Source organism: Narcine bancroftii, chromosome 10 (genome assembly GCF_036971445.1).
Source record: "Narcine bancroftii isolate sNarBan1 chromosome 10, sNarBan1.hap1, whole genome shotgun sequence".
In the NCBI taxonomy this organism is placed as follows: Eukaryota; Metazoa; Chordata; class Chondrichthyes; order Torpediniformes; family Narcinidae; genus Narcine; species Narcine bancroftii.
In genome coordinates, this window is record NC_091478.1 from 93770368 (window position 1) to 93791165 (window position 20798).

Sequence of the window (20798 nt, forward strand, 5' to 3'; positions counted from 1 at the left end):
ATGGATAACTCTCCAGGACCTAACAAGAAATTCCTTCTGACTTTGAGGAAGGCTACTGCAGAAATTGCAGGGTCCTAGCAGAGGTATTTAAAATGTCCTTAGCCACAGGTGAAGGGCCAGATGATTGGAAGAGAGCTAATACTGTTACATTGTTTAGAAAAGCTCTAAGAATTATCTGGGAAATTTTTCTTTGGCTTGGCTTCGCGGACGAAGATTTATGGAGGGGGTAAAAAGTCCACGTCAGCTGCAGGCTCGTTTGTGGCTGACCAGTCCGATGCGGGACAGGCAGACACGATTGCAGCGGTTGCAAGGGAAAATTGGTTGGTTGGGGTTGGGTGTTGGGTTTTTCCTCCTTTGCCTTTTGTCAGTGAGGTGGGCTCTGCGGTCTTCTTCAAAGGAGGCTGCTGCCCGCCAAACTGTGAGGCGCCAAGATGCACGGTTTGAGGCGTTATCAGCCCACTGGCGGTGGTCAATGTGGCAGGCACCAAGAGATTTCTTTAGGCAGTCCTTGTACCTTTTCTTTGGTGCACCTCTGTCACGGTGGCCAGTGGAGAGCTCGCCATATAATACGATCTTGGGAAGGCGATCTGGGAAATTATTGGCCAGTGAACATGACATCAATAGAGGATAAGTTACTGGAAGATAGTCTAAAAGATCAGATATACAACTGTAGACAGGGGCTGATTTGGAATAGCCAATATGGCTTTGTGCATGGTAGGTCATGTCTAACCAATAGTTTTTCAAGGTTACCAGAAAAGTTGATAGAAGGAAAGGCAATGGATGTTGTGTACATGGTCTTCAATAAAGCCTTTGACAAGGTCCAGGATAAGAGGTTGTTCAAAAAGGTTCAGTTGCTTGGTATTCAGAATGAGCTAATAAATTAGACACCGGCTTTGCAGAAGAAGCCAGAAAATGGTAGTAGAGCACTGCCTCTCTGACTGGAGGCTGGTGACCAATGGTGTGCCTCAGGGATCAGTGCTGGGTCCCATTGTTGTTTATCTTTATCAATTATCTGGATGATAATGTGCTAAACTGGATCACCAATTTCGAGATTAGGGTATAGTGGACAGTAAGGAAGGCTTTCAAAGATTGTAATGGGATCTGGTCCAGCTGGAAAAATGGTCTAGATAGAAATTAATGTGGACAAATGTGAGGTGAAGAACACTGGGAGGACAAAGCAGGATAGGACTTGCACATTTATTAAATGGTAGATCACTATTGACTGCAGTAGAACAGAGGCACCTGGGAAGAAATAATTATGACAGATGAATGCATGGCACAGTATTTGGTGTGATGGGGGAATTCCTGTTTGTTGATCATTGGGACCAGCTCTAGGAAGATATGATCTGTATGAAAGGATTGGGTGCACCTGAATTGGAGAGGGACCAATATCCCTGTGGCCAAGAAGAGAGCTATTGGGGAAGGGTTTAGACCCTGTTTTTTAAAACTTTCTCAATATTCACTCCACGGGCCGTTATTCCTTTTACTACCTATGCCATTGCTACCAATGTGTACAACTTTGGGGTTCTCATCCTAATGAGAATGTTTTGCAACTATCTGAAGATATCCTTGAACCTGCAGCTGGTAACACGTTATCTTGGAATCTTCTTTATAGCAACAGATCTCCTTCCTTTCATTATCTCTGTGAAATCTCCCATCTACAGACAGTCCTGCTCGACATCAGAGCTGGTTATGGTGCTATCGACCCTACTGCTGCTCTACCCAAAAGGTCATTGCCTCCAAAATTATTCAGAATGGTAAATGCATTATTGAGGGTTTTCCTGTTCTCTCTGCCTATGTTATGTACCTGTGTGGCTGCAGCAAGAATGTTGATGCATCTGTAATTGTATTTATGTATATGACAATAAACTTTCGTACTCGTATCTCCACTACCTTGCTCAATGGTCATCCATTTCTTCCACCTGAATCTTAGATGCGACCACCTCACTAAACCTCCTCTCCATGATGCTCTCAGAATTCTAGAAGCATCTAAGCCCAACTGCAGCTCCAGCCACCAGACGTGGTCAATCAGCAGCTTCCTGACATACCTGGGAAATTTTCCTTACTGTCAGCTGATTTCTGTCCCCATCTCAGAAGATAAACTATCGACAGATATCTTCAACCCACCCACCAATTCCCAGTTACCTTGATAACACCTCTTACAACTCTGCCTCCTGTAACAATTCAAATCCTTTCTCTTAATTTCTCCGTTGCATCTGTTCCCAGGATAAGGTCTTCCATTCTAGAAAACATGACTTCCCTTCTATTGTCATCAACTCAGCTCTCAATATTTCCTGCACATCTGTCCTGACTACTTCCACCCCAAGCCACAAAAAGGACAGGATTCCACATCCGCCAGTGCCACCCCACCAACCACCACATTACTGCCATCTATCATGGGATCCCACCACCAGACACATTCCCCTCTCTGCTTTCTGCAGGGACCATTCCTTCCACTTACCCCTTCTCACAAATTACCTACTCGGTTACTATCTCTGTGACCACAAGAAATGCTACACAGTCCCTCCAAGTGTATCAACCCTTCATTTGTGAATCTGTACAGGTCATTTATGGGATCCGGTGCTCTTGATGTGGCCTTCTCTACATCAAAAATACCAGATGTAGGGGAGACTAGACCAAGTCTGAGAAATCATTTTATTGAGCACATTTGCATTGTCCTCTTCAACAACAAGAACAATGGCTAAAGTGGCTAACCATTTTAATTCCCCACACTATTGCCATACTGACATCAATCCATTGCCTCATATACTGCTAAACAAAGGCCACCTGCAAATCGGAGGAACAACACCGTACATTCTGTCTTGGCAGACTCCAACATGACAGCATTAACATCAACTTTTCCAATTTCCATTAAACCCTCCCAGTACTATTGCTGGGTTTGCCCAAGACTAAGAAACTCTTTCATCAGTGTTCCTCAGTAACAACTGCTTTGTCAAACAAGATTTTATAAAGGTTAGGACATGTTGCTAGCACGATGCAATGAGATGCTTTTTCCTAGTGGCTCTGAACATTTCTCACAGTATTTCCCCTTTAACCTTTTGAGAAATCTATCCCATTTTCAGCATACATTTTCCTAAGCCCTTTGAAAAATACAACTTTCAATTTTGATTCTGTCACTACCCTTCATTTGTCAGCAGCTTAAACTCCATGCCTAGTTATTTTAAGTATGATAAAAATGAGAGGAGTTTATAACAAAGAAATAATTGTGGTAATTTTAATCTTCAGAAAGAATGGTCGAATCAAATTGGCACAAGTAGTTTCAACGAAGCGCTTATCGTTATGACAAAAGGTCATTAACCCAAAACATACTATCTGCACGGGTACTTCCTGACATGCTGAGCATTTAGTGTTTCCCATTCCTCTTTAACCAGGGTCCAGAGTCTTCTGTTGCCTTGGCACTTATGTTTATTAATGTGTGAGGGTCTCTGCCTACACCACCCCTCTTCCCTTGACAGTGCATTCCAGATCTCATCAACCTGAGTGAAAAAGTGCTTCTTTAGATCCTCAAACCTATTATCCTTCACCTTTACACACCTCTGCCATGGGGAAAGGTTTCCTCCTGTCTATTTCATGAATGTATTTCCCTTGATACAGGTGCCTAGTTGCCTGATTTATTTTAAGCCTCTACTGTCTGGGGCTTGAAAACAATCATCATTGTTTCCAGCTGCTTGATTCATCCAAACTAATTTTAGCTCTATTTTTTAAAGTCTCCTCTATTGCCTTTTTCTAATTCCTTATGGGTAATACCCATTTGGCCTATGTTTTTCTTAATAAAAGTATTCTGGAATATTTCACTTCCAGCCTTAGACATTTTACCAATGTAATGTATTCAGATAAAAAGTTTCCAATTTTTTTAACCATTTTCTACTGTTGGCTAATTGTAGGATACATCTTCAACTGCATCTTTGAAATTCTCTAACCCAGAGGTGTGTGAATGTTTTTGTTGCATCACCTCAAATATATAATTAATAGATTTTTGGAGACATAAGGGAGGTGGATCAGGCAATGAGCGTAGACTTGAGATACAGACAGGATTGGCTATGATGTTGAATATACATGTGGGCAACTGGTCACGTTTTACTATCTTGGTTTTCGGCAGCTCTAATAGCCTGAGCAGTCTTCCCTAACCTAATCACCATTAATCACAATACCCTAGCTATTTACTCTTCACACATACAAGTGAGGTGTCTAACCCCTGTTACCATTTCAGTAGATATCTGAGGCCTTGCCATTCTTCTGAAGAAGTAAACAAATTCTCCATCCGTTCCCATTTCAGTTACCCATCCCATTCCCTTAATAACATGTCTGTCCACGGTCTCATCCACTGCCAGACTGAGACCTCCTGCAAATTGGAGGAACAGCACGCCATCTTCCATCTGGACATCCTTCCCCACCCCCCACCACTTCCCCCAGCTATCTCCCTTTGTCTCCTTTCACACAGACAAAATCAATTCTCACCTCACTAATTAACACCTTTGGTCTGGACTCCTCCCCCAGCCAGCACTTTCTCTTTTCTGAGATTTCCTATTTTTTTGCTTATTCCTTGAAGAAAGGGCTCAGGCCCGAAAAATCAGCAATCTATCTCCTACGGGCACTGCAAGGGTTCCTCCAGCATTGCAGGGTGTTTTTATAACAATTCTCCGTGTAGTCTATCTAATGATGTACAACATTCTGGATAACTGCAGCCCAGTCATGAATCAGAGACGCTCGCCAGATCTGGACTCTTCTTACTCAGTCTGTTTAAAGTTAACGTAAAAGGGCACAAGTCTCTCTGGGGTAGTTTGACCCTAGTGTTTTGTTATTTCACCCTTGAAATGCTGAATGAACTTCCTCCTTCCCAACGAGGAATTGTCTGTCAGAGAATGATTAACGACCGCTGGCTTCAAAACTACCAGGACCTCTGGCTGATGAAAAACAAATGAAGCAGGAATAAAGATCTCTGAATCCCAGGTAGAATAGGGGAGCAGCAAAAAATTATTTTATTTTAAGGCTGTCAATCAATGAAAAAAAGGAAATCCAACAATCTTTACAGAATTGGGACCAGGTACAAAGGGTGTTTCTGAGCTTTGTAATGTGTGAAGGTGATGCTGGGATTTGGCTGCCAGAAGCCAATGAACTGCACCAGGTCTTCAGCAAAACAAATAAACATCAGCTTTAAGTCAGCTGGTGAAGTGGCAGGCAACTGCAAGTCCCTCCCTCCCAACCTTGTGGCAATTGCACCTGAAGCTAGTTTCACTCTCGGGCAGACAATTCCACTCTGTTTCAGAAGTAGTAATCAACTGGAAGATTCAGTTTAAGAGAAGATTCAGCCTTCCTGTCCAAAATCTTCAGTAAATTTCTTCACCTTGTGAAGATCCTCAGCATTGACAGTAGGCCGAGTGGTTGCCTGTGAACGGAGCATGTCAGCCTGCAAGGATAAGCCAAAACATATGGGGGTTAGAAGTCAGCAGTGATGCAAACCATGACCAAAGCTTATCTGATTTACACTCCAAGATCCTCAGCTACAAATTTTGTCCAGATTGCATGCTCCAACTCCCAATTGAGGCTGTATCAGGAGGGAGTGAAAGAACAAGAAGTCCTGGCAGTCAAGCCATAGAAGGTGGGTGAGGAAAGACACCAAACTGCAGATCCCAGGGCTGGGCATGGTAGAAGAATTAACTGATGGATTTCTGACAAAGGGACACTTAACCTCAGATTGCAGAGGAATTGAGTGGGGCAGGACACCTGAGACTCAGGAGAGAACAGGGGGACACTTGTAAGCAAAAGGAGAATACATTATCTGCATAAGAACATAGTTTTGAAACTGGTCAGCCAAAAATTACAACTCTTCTAAATCCAGCACCCCTCACACCCGAGAGCAGGGGTGGCCAACCTTTTTATTTGAATTTTTTTTATTTAGACATACAGCACGGTAACAGGCCATTTCAGAGTCCTTTCCATCCAATTAACCTTCACCCCCGGCATGGACTCGTGGGCCGAAATGGCCTGTTACTGTGCTGCATGTCTATATTAAAAAATAAAAATTAAAAGGTTGGCCACCCCTGCCCTAGAGTATTATCTGCTAGAATGGCCTAAGCGTTATAAAGTGATAGAATTATACAACACAGAAATAGGCCCTTGAGCCTAACTTATCCCTGCCATAGTCAAGTTTTTGTGTCTTCTGTCCTCTCCTACTGACTACATTAAAAAAAATTACATGAGGTGAAAAGAAAACAAGGTTTTCACAAGTGTGCTCTGGTTCCCCCATGGGGGTGGGGAGGTGACCCTGAGCCCCTGTTAAGAATGGCTGCACTATAGCACAGAAACAGGGCCTTGGGTCCATTTAATCTGCGAAAAACTATTATTCTTCCCAGTCTCATGTGTACCCAAACCACAGCACTCCATATCCCTCCCATCCATGTACTCATCCAAATTATGCTTACATGTTGAAATCAAGCCCATATTCACCTCTTTGCATGAAGAGGTTCCCCTTAATGTTTCATTTAAACATTACACATTTTACCCTTAACCCATGTCCTCTAATTCTTGTCCAACCAAATGTCAGAGGAAAAAGCCTGCTTGCATTTATTCTTTACTGATCATAATTTTGTGTGCCTTTATGAAATCCCACTCATTCTCTGACACCCCAGGAAATGAAGTCCTAACCTATTGAACTTTTCCCTGTAACTCAACTCCTTGAGTCTTGGCAACATCTTCTGCACTCTTTCCACCTTATTGATACATTTTCTGTTAGGTACATGACTAAAACTATATTCTAAATTTGGCCTGTCCAATGTATTTTACAACATAAACATAACATTCTAACTTCTATACTCAATATTTTGATTTATGAAGGCTCACGTGTCAAAAGCATCTTTAGAATTCTATCTACCTGTGAAGCAACTTTATATATCTGTATTCCCAGATCCCTCTGTTCGACTGCACTCCTTAGTGCACTACCGTTTACTTTATATGTCTTCCTGTTTTTAGTCCTCTCAAAATGCAACACCTCACACTTGTCCACATTAAATTCCATCTGCCATTTTGCAGCCAATTTTTCCAGCTGGTCCAACTCCTGCTGCAAGCTTTGAAAGCCTTCTTCACAGTCTACTATGCTTCCAATTATTGAGCCATCTGCAAACTCTATGATCCAATTTACATTATAGATGTCAAACATCAATGGACCCAGCTCCAATCCCTGAGGCACACCACTAATCAATGCCCTCCAGTCAGAGAGGCAGTCCTCTTCTCCCATAAAGCCAATATTTAAAATTTAAAAAAAAAAATTTTCACACTATGAACCATATTAACCAAAATACACACAAATATTTCCCTCTTGAATATACACAATGTCATTTTCTCCCCTTTTCCCCCTCCCTTCCCTCCCACCTCCCTCCAAACCCATTAAACGTTCAACATATACAATACAATAAACCCATTAAACAATGTCATTTAATCTGTGAAAAACTATTATTCTTCCCAGTCTCATGTGTACCCAAACCACAGCACTCCATATCCCTCCCATCCATGTACTCATCCAAATTATGCTTACATGTTGAAATCAAGCCCATATTCACCTCTTTGAAAATTCACCACAATGAAAATAAACAAAAAAATTGTGTCATCTACTTTTACACACTGGGTCAGTTCATTTCGTCTTCTTCTCATTCTATCATTTTAGGGGGTGGAGGTCCGCAGTAGGCCCTCTCTGTTGTGTTCCATGTACAGTTCCCAAATTTGTTCAAATAATGTGATGTTATTTCTTAAATTATATGTTATTTTTTCCAATGGAATACATTTATTCATTTCTATGTACCATTGCTGTACTCTCAGGCTCTCTTCTGATTTCCAGGTTGACATTATACATTTTATACATTTTTTTGCTACAGCAATTTTGGTAGTTTAATTTTAGCTAGAAATTCATCTATTTTGTCTTCTTTCCCTTCAATCTTAGTTCAGTAGAATTCCTTAAAGTTTTCATTAATCTCTGTTGGGTTATATGTAATTTGTTTGTACTTCTTCCTTGATGCCAATATCATTCTTTGAGCTTGTTCTGTTTTAAGCTGCCAAGCCAGTATTTTGTGCATTTTTTCTCCTAGCTCGTAATACTTCTACTTTATTTTCATTATGCTCTTCTCCACCTTATACGTTTGTAGTGTTTCGTATTTTATTTTTTTGTCCGCCAATTCTCTTCTTTTTGTGGTAGTTGCTAGTTTGTTGCTAGTTCTTTTTCTGTACTTACTATTTCCCTTTCCAGCTGTTCTATTTCCCAATTGTTGTCCTTTTTCATCTTAGTTACATAACTTATTAACTGCCCTCTGATGAAGGCTTTCATTGCATCCCATATTATAAATTTGTCTTTCACTGATTCCGTATTTATTTCAAAGTAATTTTAATTTGGCGCTCGATAAATTCTCTAAAATCTTGTCTTTTAAGTAGCATGGAGTTTAATCTCCATCTATATGTTCTTGGTGGGATGTCCTCCAGTTCTATTGCTAATAACAGGGGTGAGTGATCAGATAACAATCTAGCTTTATATTCCGTTTTTCTAACTCTTCCTTGGATATGGGCTGACAACAGGAACAAGTCAATCCTTGAGTATGTTTTATGCCTACTCAAATAATATGAGTATTCCTTCTCCTTTGGGTGTTGTCTCCTGCATATATCCAAAAGTTACATTTCCTGCATTAATTTAACCATAAATTTGGCTACTTTGTTCTTTCTACTAGTATTTTGTCCAGTTTTATTCATCTTTGAATCCAAATTAAGGTTAAAGTCCCTCCTATCAATATATTCCCTTGCGTATCTACAATCTTCAAAAAAATATCTTGCATAAACTTTTGATCCTCTTCATTAGGTGCATATATATTGACCAAATTCCAGAGTTCTGAATATATCTGACACTTTATCATTACATACCTCCCTGCTGGATCTATTATTTCCTCCTCTATTTTGATTGGTACATTTTTATTGATTAATAAAGCTACACCTCTGGCTTTTGAGTTATATGATGCTGCCGTTACGTGCCCTACTGTTAGGTCTGCTTTGTTCATGAATGAGTGAGACAAACACCAGACTGAGTCGAAATCAGGGTTCTTTGTTCTTTATTACCGGATTGTAACACTTGCGACTAACAATGTTAGTCAGAGAATGCATTCTGCCGTTATCAGCAAAATGGTGATTTTTTATACCCTTGGATACATGCTTAGAACATCATCATATCATTACTTGTCCAATGACTAAAACTGTTGCTATCCTTTCCCTGCTAGCTTCCTGCCTCTCAATCCATCAATGTCTCTCTTATCTTGTAAGTACAAGGATGCATTCACATCTTGTTACAGCCCTGTACAGGGTAACTCCTTACACATTCCCATCTCATGATGTTTTACCTTACACTACCCAGTCTCTCCTTAATTTCTTGTGCTCCACTTTAGTTAGATGTGTTTCCTGCATGAATGCTATATCTATTTTTTCAGTAAATTTAATAGCCTCTTCCTTTTGATTTGGTTATGTATTCCGTTAATATTTATAGTCATATAGTTCAACATGGCCATCTCATACTTTGTTTACATCTCATTTACGCTTCCTCACCTCCACTTTTCCTCATTTCCATTTCTTGGTTTTCAACATTCCCGTTGCTTTCTTTATCTTCCAGCTGGGGGCCCTGCCATCAGGCCTCTCTCAGCTGTTTGTGCTGTAGTTTCACTCCACAGCTGGTCCCCCCTCCTGTCAGTGTTCTCCTTGTCATGCGCTCCGTGAGCCATTTTTACAGTCCCGTGGTCGGTGGGTCGTGACCCTGCGGGGTCCTCTTTCCACGGTGGGTCCCTGCTTTTTCGTGCAGGTAAGGTCTTCACCTTTCTCTTCCGGCGTCTTTCTTTCTTCTTTTCTTCCCGTTGTTTTTGGCTTTTCTTTCTTAGGTGCCATTTTCTCCACATCTTTATTTTTTATTTGCTGAGATTAGTGTGTCTGGGGCTTTGCTTTTTCTTCACTTTTTTCCTTCTTTTCTGGAGAGGGCTGGTATTCTCCTACCGGCCACTACTCCATCACGTGACTCCTCCCCATAAAGCCAATGTTTAATCCAATTTACGACCTCATCCTGAATACCAAGTGACTGAACTTCCTGATCAACTCCCATGCGCGACTTTGTCAAAGGTCTTACTAAAATCCATGTAAAGTCATAGACAACACCTTTGGCCTTTCCTTCATCAACTTTCCTGGTAAGCTCCTTGAAAAAACTCTGTAAGATTGGTTAAATACAACCTACCTTACACAAAGCCATGCTGACTATCCAAAATCATTCCCTGTCCATCCAAATACTTGTATATCCAATCTCACTGAATACCTTCCAATAACTTACCACTACTGACATTACTCACCAGACTATAATTTACCAGATTATTCTTAGTACTTTTTAAAAGAAAAACGACAGAACAACATTAGCTATCCAATTCTCGGGTATCACACCCATGGCTGAGGATGTCTTCAATGCCTCAGCCAGAGCCCCTGCCATTTATACACATTAAGCCTCCTTCAAGATCTGAGGGAATATCTTGACAGGCCCTGGGGATTTATCCACCCTTATTTGTCTCAAGGCAGCAAGTATTTCCTGCTGTTTAATCTGTACAGTTTACATGACCTCACTGCTTATTTGCCTCATTCCTACAATCTCTGTATCCATCTCCTGAGTAAACAGATCAAAAAATCTCCCTGATCATCTTACTCTGATCTTCAAGAGAATCAATTTTGCCCCTTGTTATCCTTTTGATCTTAATATCTGTAAAAACCCTTTGGAATTTCGTTCACCTTGCCTGCCACATCAAACTTGCATCTTTTTTGCCTTCCTGCTTTCTTTGCAAGTTTTTCCTTACATTTTTTAAATGCACCTCAAGTATCTCATCTTCTCCTTGATGCCCATACCTGCTATTCACTTATTTCTTCTTAACCAGATCCTCAATATCCCTTGAAAATCATGGTTCACTATGCCCGTTAACTTTGCTTTTAATTCTGACAGGAATATATAAACTCTTAAAATTTCATCTTTGATGACCTCCCACTTACCAAGCACATTCTTGCCAGAAAACAACCTATCCCAATCCACACTTTCCAGATCCTTTCTCATTCCCTCAAAACTGTCTTTTGCTAATTTTGAATCACAACCTGAGGACTGGAACAATCCTTTTTCATAATTACCTTGAAGCTAATGGCATTATGATTACTGGGCCAAAAGTGTTCCACTACACACACTCCCATCCATCATCAGTCCTGTCTCATTCGCCAATAGGAGATCAGGTATTGCACCCTGTCTAGTTAGGATTGTATATTGATTTAGGAAATTTTCCTGACTACATTTGACAAACTCTAACCCATCCAGCTCTTTCACAGTTTGGGGTCCCAGTCGATATGTAGAAAGTTAAAAATTACTGACTATCGCAGCCTTCCGTTTTTTGCAACTATCTGCTGCCTCTCTACAAATTTGTTCCTCCAATTCCCACTGACTACTGGGTGGTCTATAACAAAATCCTACTTATATGGCCACCCCCCCCTCTCATTCTTCAGTTCTACCATATAATGTCAGTAGATAAGCCCTCCTGTCTGAGAAATGCCTCTCCTTTCCTGTTCATTCTTCCCCCCTCTATCGAGTCTGAAACAATGGAACACTGAGCTGGCCGTCCTGGTCCTCCTGCAACCAAGTCTCATTAATGGCCACAATGTCATAATTCCAGTCCGCGCTCTAAGCTCATCCACTCTTTGCAGTGAAATAGATGCATCTCAGAATATTATTCCCAACACACAATCTTTTGAATCCTTTATGTGCGTTTAACAAACATTTTTTTCCACAACTATTCCTTATCTACCCTGACACTCTGGTTCCTATTACTCCACAAATATAGATGGAACACTCCAGAGCAGCCCTCACAAACCTTCCTTACCACAAGGATATTAGTCCACTCCAGTTCAGATGCAAACTGCCCTGCTGGTGCACATCCCGCCATCCTTATGCCCAATGCTACAGAAATCAAAGCCTTCCCTCTTGCACATCTCTTTAGCCACATAATAATCTGCATTATCTTCCATTTCTAATTCATTTTGCAGCTCCTCACCTCCCTTTCAAACCACATCATTTCTTTACATGGGACCACGACATCTGGGTGCTCACCCTCCCTCTGGAGAAAGCTGTGGACCAGATCTGAGACATTCCAGATCCTGGTACCTTGGAGGCACCATACCATTCAGGAGTCTCTATCCACAGAACCTCTTATCTGTTCCCCTAATCATCGAATTCCTATAATGACAACTCACACCTTTTCCTCCCTTCCCTTCTGAGCCACAGGGTAAGGCTCCATGCCAAGACTTGTCCCTGATAGGTCGTCCACCTCAACAGTATCCAAAATAGTCTATTTGTTATTGACTGACTGCCTGTTCCCTTTCCCTCTCCTGTCCGTCACCCAACTACCTTCTTCCAGTCTCCTAGATAATGACTGCCTCCCTGTAACTCCGGTGTATTTTCTCCTTGGCTTCCAGAATGATCCAAAGTAAATTTAGTTTCATTTCCCTAGCACAGTCAGTAAGGAGCTGCAACTAAATGCACCTCTCGCAGGTAAAGACATCAGGAACACTGGTGGCTTCCCTAATTATCCATATTCTTCAAGAGGAGCAAACCACTGCCCTAGCCGCCATTTCCATTGCTCTCTGTGAAATAAAAACTTTACATGACCATACCTGCCCTTACCTGTGCCTTCTTGCAGAACCGTTTTTTCCCTATAGGGCTGCTGTCACTCCCAACTTCTGCACCACTTCCTCAAATCTCTGCTCCCCGAAGCCTCAGAAGACAAAGCATCTAAGTCCCGGTCTTACATAGGCTGCACACACACAATGGTCGTTCCAGTGGTTGTGAAGCAACTCAGGTAGAGCTGCAGTTGATTTGACAATCTCACATATTAAGCATCTAGCTTTACCTGTGCTTTTAAAGGCTCCTGCTCTCGCTTCAAGCCTCACTGTTGCTAAAACAGAAGCACACAAGCATCTACTTATACCAATTTTTGCCACTGTTAAACTGAAAATTCACAAGCACTTACCTTTACCATTGGGTGACCAGAAATGCACATAACATTCCAAGTGTGGTCTCACTAATGTTGTACAGTTGTAACTTGACATCCCTGCTCCTATACTCAATGACACAACCGATAAAGGCAAGGGTGCCAAAAGCCTTCTTCAGCACCCTATCTGCCTGTGTTACCGGTTGACTGACCTGAGGTCCACAGATTGAGACAGAGCAGCCTTCCTCATTTACCCAATTCGTTGTATTCTTGCCACTGTATCTTTATGGTACATAGGGCCATGACAGGGACACAAAGGGAAATAGTCTTACCATGCATACCACAGGCTCCAGTAGCTTATCACTAGGAACATCCACCCAGGTCATCTCAATGGCAGCTGGGTCCCCAGGCGAACAGGGTGTCAAAAGGTCATCCACCATGACACCTGGAGCTGTCCTGGATGGACCTCGCATCTAATAAGGTAAAGATTAAACAATGGACATTACTTCAATTTAAGAGCAAGGTATCCCAATTCCAAAGTAAATCAGCTTGTGAAACACTGCACTCATGGCTGTCTCACTCAGCAGCACCACATAAAGAGGGATTAAGTAAAGAGATCCGAACATGGATAAATAAAAGGCTTCTTGAGTAACCCTGTTGAAAAATGTACAAACAGCACGACTGTATCAGAAACTAGAAAACTACTAAAAAAGGTAATGCTGAAAACACTCAACTGGTCCATTTTATACATGAAAAGGGAAACAAAGACAACTTTTCAAGCTGGAGAACCTTCCTTAGATGATTCTCGGCCTACAGGTGTTTCCAGCCTTTTCTGTTTATATCTCTGATTTCTGGCTGATCACAAAGATCAGCGTGTACAGAGCCATTGTCATACCCACGCTCCTGTTCGGTTCTGAATCATGGGTCCTCTACCAGCATCACCTACGGCTCCTAGAACGCTTCCATCAGCGCTGTCTCCGCTCCATCCTCAACATTCATTGGAGTGACTTCATCACCAACATCGAAGTACTCGAGCTGGCAGAGTCCGCAAGCATCGAATCCAAGCTGCTGAAGACCCAACTGCACTGGATGGGTCACGTCTCCAGAACGGAGGACCATTGCCTTCCCAAGATCGTGTTCTATGGCGAGCTCTCCACTGGCCAGTGGGCTGATATCGCCTCCAACCATGCATCTTGGCGCCTCACAGTTCGGCGGGCAGCAACCTCCTTTGAAGAAGACCGCAGAGCCCACCTCACTGACAAAAGACAAAGGAGGAAAAATCCAACACCCAACCGGTGCAACCGTGCCTGCCTGTCCCGCATCAGACTTGTCAGTCACCAACGAGCCTGCAGCAGACGTGGACATACCCCTCCATAAATCTTCGTCCGCGAAGCCAAGCCAAAGAAAGTTGAAAATTGATCATGTCTGAACTTCAAGGCCTTTGTGCCATTCTTATGAACATACAAATTTGGTACAGGATTAAGCCACTGGGTTCCTGTGACACGCCCTGCCACTTAACAAGGTCATGGCAGATTCTATGGGGCAGTCCCCCAAAACTGACTACAATCCCCCAGTCAAGCCTGGAGTGCCCTGACTCGGCTCAGCACTAGCTTGGTCATTGCTTTACTTCAATGGTGCACACCACCCACATCAGAAAACATTTCAGCATAAAAATTAATGCCAACACCAAAGCAGCAGCATGCTAGTGAAGGCCAGAGAGAGCCTTGTCAGGGGGGGGAATGTGGATGAAGAATAATAGTAAATATAACTTAACAACATCCTTCCCATAGCTGGATAACCAGAATGGCACACTGTCAACCAAAATCTTATAGAGTTATAATGTGATGTCCCAGCTCCAGTACTCAGTTCCCTGACTCATGAAGACAAGCATATCAAATACCTTCATCACCACTCTGTCACCACTTTTAGGGAACCACGTAACTGAGGGTACATTAATTCCACACACCATCTATCCATGGCCTCATGCACTGCCAAACCAAGGGTAACTGCAAATTGGAGAAACATCTAATATTCTGCCCGTGCACTCTCCAACCAGACGGAATTAACATCGACTTCTCCAATTTCTGTTAAACCCTCTGCCTCCTTTCCTTCAGCTACCCACCTCCTTTCCTCCTCTTTCCTTTCAGAGAGCTACCCCCTCCCATATCACTTCTCAACTTTTTTTCTCTTCTACCCTCCCACCTAAACCCAGCTATGACCTCTTACCTGTTAGCCTGTGTTCCTTCTTCCCTTCTCCACCCCCCCCACTTTTTTTTCTTAATTCAGATGCCTGCAGGCTTTTTGCTCATTACGTGACAAAGGGCTCAGGCCCAAAACGTTGATTACCCTTTACTTTCTATAGATGCTCCATTTCTCCAGCACTTTTGTGCATTGCAGTACAATCCCAACATGTGCAGACCTTCCTGTTTAAAAATATGTTCCCAGCAGAATAAAGGCCAGAAATGACAAATAAAGAAACCCTGGTTAATATGAGATACAGAGACACATCAGGTAACATTCCCACCACTGGTGTTAAGCTCACCAGACTGCATTTCCCCGGAATGTCCTTGTAATCCTTGAACACAGGGATTTAAAAAAAAGGTACAACATCAACCTCCCCAGTCTGTAGCTCACAAACCTCTTTCAGGGGCTCTGATAATTTCTTCACTACCATCACACAATATCGTAGGATACATTTGGCAGAGCTTTGGGGATTTACCCAATTTATGCGCTTTAAGACCTACCAGCTCTCTTCTTTTTTAATGCAGTTGTTTCAAGTCATCGCTATTCTCTTCCCCAAATAGCTTCCATGACTTTCTCCACGATAAACACATGCAAAATGTTCATTCAAGACCTCACCTTTCTCCAATTGCTCCACACAAAGACAACCACACGCAGTCTGATTTGAGAAAGACAATAGAGTCTTGATGAAGGGGTTCAGGCCAAATGTTGACTATTCTTTTTCTGCCATTGATACAGCTCAACCTACCGAGTTCTTCCAGCAAATTGCGTTTAGTTTTAACAATTTAATTTGTTCATTCATCTTGATCATTAACTTCTTGATTATCTAACAGCTCTGGAAATTTATTTGTGTCCTCCTCTGTGAAAATTGAACCAAGTTCTATTCATTTCTCATTATCAACTCTCCTGTTTCTAAAGTGGGAGGATTACACAACTTCACTAATCTTTTCCTCTTTATGTGTCTGTAGAAGATTTGACAACCCATTTTTGTGTTTTCTGCAAGTTTACTCTCCTACTCTATTTTTGCTTGTAACTAATTTCTTTGACCTTTCCTGAAATCTAAACTTCTCATTCTTCACATTGCAATCCTACACAAAATTGCCACTTTGGATCCAATTCTATTCTTGCGTGTCATGGCTAAATTGCATTTTGTTTTGTAATTTATGCCAAGCAGGAAGTGGTGATTGTTGTAGTTCCAGCATTCGCTCCTTAAATCTTTGCCTCATGCCTTCCATCATGCTTCCAATGTTTCACAACCCAGTTAGTCCTCATACTATAGAATCATACAAGTTTATAGCACAGCAACAGGCCCTTTGGCCCAACTTGTCTGTACAAACTTTCATGCCAATCTGAGATGACCCCACATGTCTGCATTTGGCCCATGTGTCTTTTAAACATCATCACTGGCCCTGCCCCTACACTTTCTCTGGCAGTTCAGTACGTATACCTATCACCTTCCATGTGAAAAAAAAAGCGTCTTTAAGGTTCCTTTTAAATCTTTATCAGAAGGAATCTTCAGGAGGACCAGGAACGACCACAACAACTCTGTAGTAGATAGTAAAGGGCAGCAAGTTCCTTGGAGTTCACTTAACTAGTGACCTTTCATGGACTCTCAACATCTCCTCACATGTCAGGAAGGCACAATAGCATCTGCACTTCCTGAGAAGACTGAAGTGGGCAAAGCTACTGGCCACCATTATGTCAACCGTCTACAGGAGCTCTATCAAAAGCATCCTGGCTGGCTGCATCAGTGTGGTATGGTTGCTGCAGAGAAATAGATCAGGTCAATCCACAGGACCATAAGGGTGGCAGAGAGGATCTCTCCCTCCCCACCCTCCCCCTCTCATTGATGTGATCTACTGGAATTGTTGTCTGAGGAGGGTGCATAAAATCATTGAGGACCCCTTCCACCCTGCACACAGCATCTTTCAGCTGCTCCCATTGGGGGAGAGACAGGAGTATCAGAGGTAGCCCCACCAGGCTGAGGAACAGCTTCTTCCCACAGTGAGAATGCTGAACGACCAAACAAACTGCTCACACCAACCATCTGAGACTCTCATTTGTATAAAATAATATTTATTTTTATAGATAAAAAACTTGCCCTGCATATATATTATTTTTCTGTCTGTGGATTATATCTTGTGTGTTTGCATGCTTTCATCTGAAGACTGGAGAATACTGTTTGGTCAGGTTGTACTTGTGTAATCAGATGACAATAAACTTGACTTAATCCTCTTACTTTATAAATTCATGTCCTCCAGTAACTTCCTTAGTTTCAAACACAATTTAGTACCAGGTTTCAGACTAAACTTCAATTTTCACATTAATGAAAATTCTGTCATATTATAAGACCATTCTTCCCCAATGAACTTCACAATAAGGTTATTAACTAAAGATACAAGGTACTGTAGAAGCTGGAATCTGGAGCGAGAAATAAGATGGTGGAGGAGCAGCAGGTTGAGCCCAATCTACGAGGTTGGTGGCGGGGGTGGACAAAATGTTGACATTTTGGGTCAAGACCCTCCATCAAGAATATTAAGTAACTTTTTCTTATTAAAGAATACCCAGTCCCACAAATGCCCAAAAAGCCATCGCTTGCACATAGCAGAAATTATTTCTGAGAAATATTATTCTTGATTAGGTTTGATGTCCTTCTATTACAGATGCACCAGATAGATTGCTACAACTAAAAAGTCGTTGCCACCTTCTCCTTTTATTATTTAATATCCATCGCTCAACTCTATCATAGCTGTATCTTTTCCTCCTTTCACACTCTTGCAACTTGTCTAATATTTCCTAGCAGTGATGCAAGATCATTAATCTCATAAGTTTGCTCCCTCTATGCATGTGTTGCCTAACCTGCTGAGTGATTCCAACATCTACATTTTATCTTTGCTTTGCAAGTAAGTTACACATGCATTTTCTATAAAACACGAAGTAATAAATGGCATAAAGGGTAGATAGTGTTTTTCCCAGGATCAAAATGTCAAATACTAGGGGTCATGGGTTCAAGTGGAGGCAACATGTAAAGGGAATTCTATTTAAACACAGTGTTAAGTGCTGGAATACACTGCCTTGGGAAGTGATGGGATAAATAGTATAGCAATGTTTCATAGTATCATGGAAAATAAGTATGCTATTCAGCCCTTTAAGCTTGAATTACGATTCAATATGATCATGGCTGATCATATGACATTGTCAATTCCTTCTTTCTCTTCATACTCCTTGATCCAATTAGTCATGAGGGCAATATCCAACTCCCTTTTGAATGCATCTCATGAATTAGCCTCAACATCTTTCTCTGGTACTGAGTTCAACACAACTCAACTTCACAACTTGAAATGAAGATATTTCTCCTCATCTCAATCTTAAACGGCTTACTCCTTATCTTTAGACAGTGCTCCTTGTTCTTGGTCTTCCCCAACATTAGGAACATTCTTCCTGCATCTAATCTATTACTTAACTTGTGTAATTATTATCATTTGATTTAAATCATTTAGTTTACTAATCTATTTCATCTTTATAAGTACCTGTTTGCCTACAGTAAGCAAGAACTTCAGGCATATGTACACTGCACAATGTATATTAGATAAACTCATTATCATTCATGCTGTCAGATTTTTACATGTCTCAATGATATCTTCTAAATTCTACAGAATAACCCTAGTTTATCCAATCTTTCTTCATACATCAGTCCTGCCATCCCAGGAATCAGGCTGGATGTTAAACAGAAATTAGAAAAATTTAGTCAGGCACATGAACAAGCTAGAAATGGAGGGATGCAGATCACATGTGCAGTTCAAATTAACATGAAGAGCAGAAGAGCTTGTTCCTATGGTGTTGACTTATTCATGCTTGTTCCACGACAGCATCAAATTTCACTTGGATTATTGTTTATAACACTTCCCCTATCACTCATTAAACTATAATTGCCAAGTATTATCCTTCTTTTGAACATTGTATTTGCAACCCTCTGATCTGCTGGGATCTTCCTTGCATCTAAGGAGGTCAATCAAGTATGTTTGCAATCCAGACCAGTGACTCATCTACTTTAATCACTGACAGCATTACAAGTTTCACCTCTACATTTACCACCTTTACCAGTATTCCAACAGCTTGAGCATGTGAGGCAACAAATGTGAGGAGAAAAGCAGACTTAACGTTTTAGGTCAATGCATGTTTTTGAAATTGAATGTCCTCACTGGAAATGTTACCTCTGTTTCTGTCTCCACAGACCCCAATGAACCTGCTAAGCATTTGAACAATTTATAGGTTTTTGATTTCTAAACAGCCTTGTTTAACAATAAGATTCTTTTATTGTCATGCAACAAAACAGAAAATTACATAAAATTTCCTTTAGTCTGCTGCAAGACAACCCAAGCCAACCTAAGATGCGAGCAGGAGGAATTCAGCACCCAAGGCCCTTGGGGTGCCCTTCTTGCCCTCAGCACCTTTTCAAACCTGGTTCCCATAAGCCAGCCTCCAGCATCCCGCAGCTGGGTCCTGCGACCACATCACCTACGTGGGTCCTTCAGCCGCTGACACCGTCGCCAGTCCGTTGACGTGGTCACTGCCCTGTAAGGTCATTGTCTCTGCTTTTCAACTGGAGGGGGGTGTGGGAGGAAATTTGGGCTGGGGGAGTGGTGACTTGTGCCAGTCCACTGCTCCCCCGGAGTCTGCAACCCTTCAAGGCCAATGACCACAGGCGCCACCATCTTGTGTGCAGAGCCCCTTGTTGCAGGATTTTAAATAAAAACAATTGGCTCCTTTAACAGGCCATTTAACGGGTGCACAAAATCAATGGCATTAGGACTGAGGTGAAGTGCTGTGTCCCTGCTCTTCCCAGGTCCACACCAGCTGAAAAATATTCTTTACTAACAAGCCACAATGACAAAGAGCACACAACTAGTACCGTACCCATACCAAGTGTTTCCACCAACAATTAGCATAGATGATTGTGAATTCTGATAAACATCTACTTACTTTTTTAAAATGGGTTGCCGATTGCACTTTCCGCACTGGCTGCATTAATGCATCGCGTACAATGATACAGATATCCGCTCCAGAATATCCTTCTGTTTTCCTGCCAAGTTCCCGGAAGTCAGCCTCAGAGAGGCAGTGTGGGGTTGTGCCCAGATGTATTTTAAACATGTGGACTCTCGCTGGCTCCTCAGGCAATGGGATATAAATTCGTTTCTCAAATCTTGACAGAACAAACCAAAAAACAAAACTTGTATATACTTTCACATAATCAAGGAAACTTTATCCAAAATCTGGAGTCAAATTATATATTGAAACCTGACCTTCTCCGAATGGCAGAATCCAGAACCCAAGGAATGTTTGTCGCTCCAAGAACCAAGATTCCATCACTGCTATTCCCAACGCCTAAGGATGGTGAAACAAATTACTGTATTCATAAATGTATAGGATTCATCAAATGCACAATAGCCAGCACATAAACTAGGAGTCTGCAGATGCTGGAGAACTAGAGCAATGTAGAAAAGTGCTAATAGGAACTCA

General features: G+C 41.7%; 1 protein-coding gene across 1 annotated transcript in view; it reads right to left on the reverse strand.

The window, feature by feature from the left end:
* Window positions 1-3221: 3221 nt before the first annotated feature.
* Window positions 3222-20798, reverse strand: part of LOC138744967 (vacuolar protein sorting-associated protein 4A) — a 32791-nt gene continuing 15214 nt past the window's right edge. The window contains exons 8-11 of the mRNA XM_069901902.1: window positions 20582-20663; window positions 20262-20481; window positions 13370-13510; window positions 3222-5428 (exon numbers count right to left, since the gene is read on the reverse strand). Of these exons, the coding sequence (XP_069758003.1) occupies window positions 5327-5428; window positions 13370-13510; window positions 20262-20481; window positions 20582-20663 (545 nt within the window). The 3' untranslated portion in view covers window positions 3222-5326. The remainder of the gene's footprint in view (window positions 5429-13369; window positions 13511-20261; window positions 20482-20581; window positions 20664-20798) is intronic.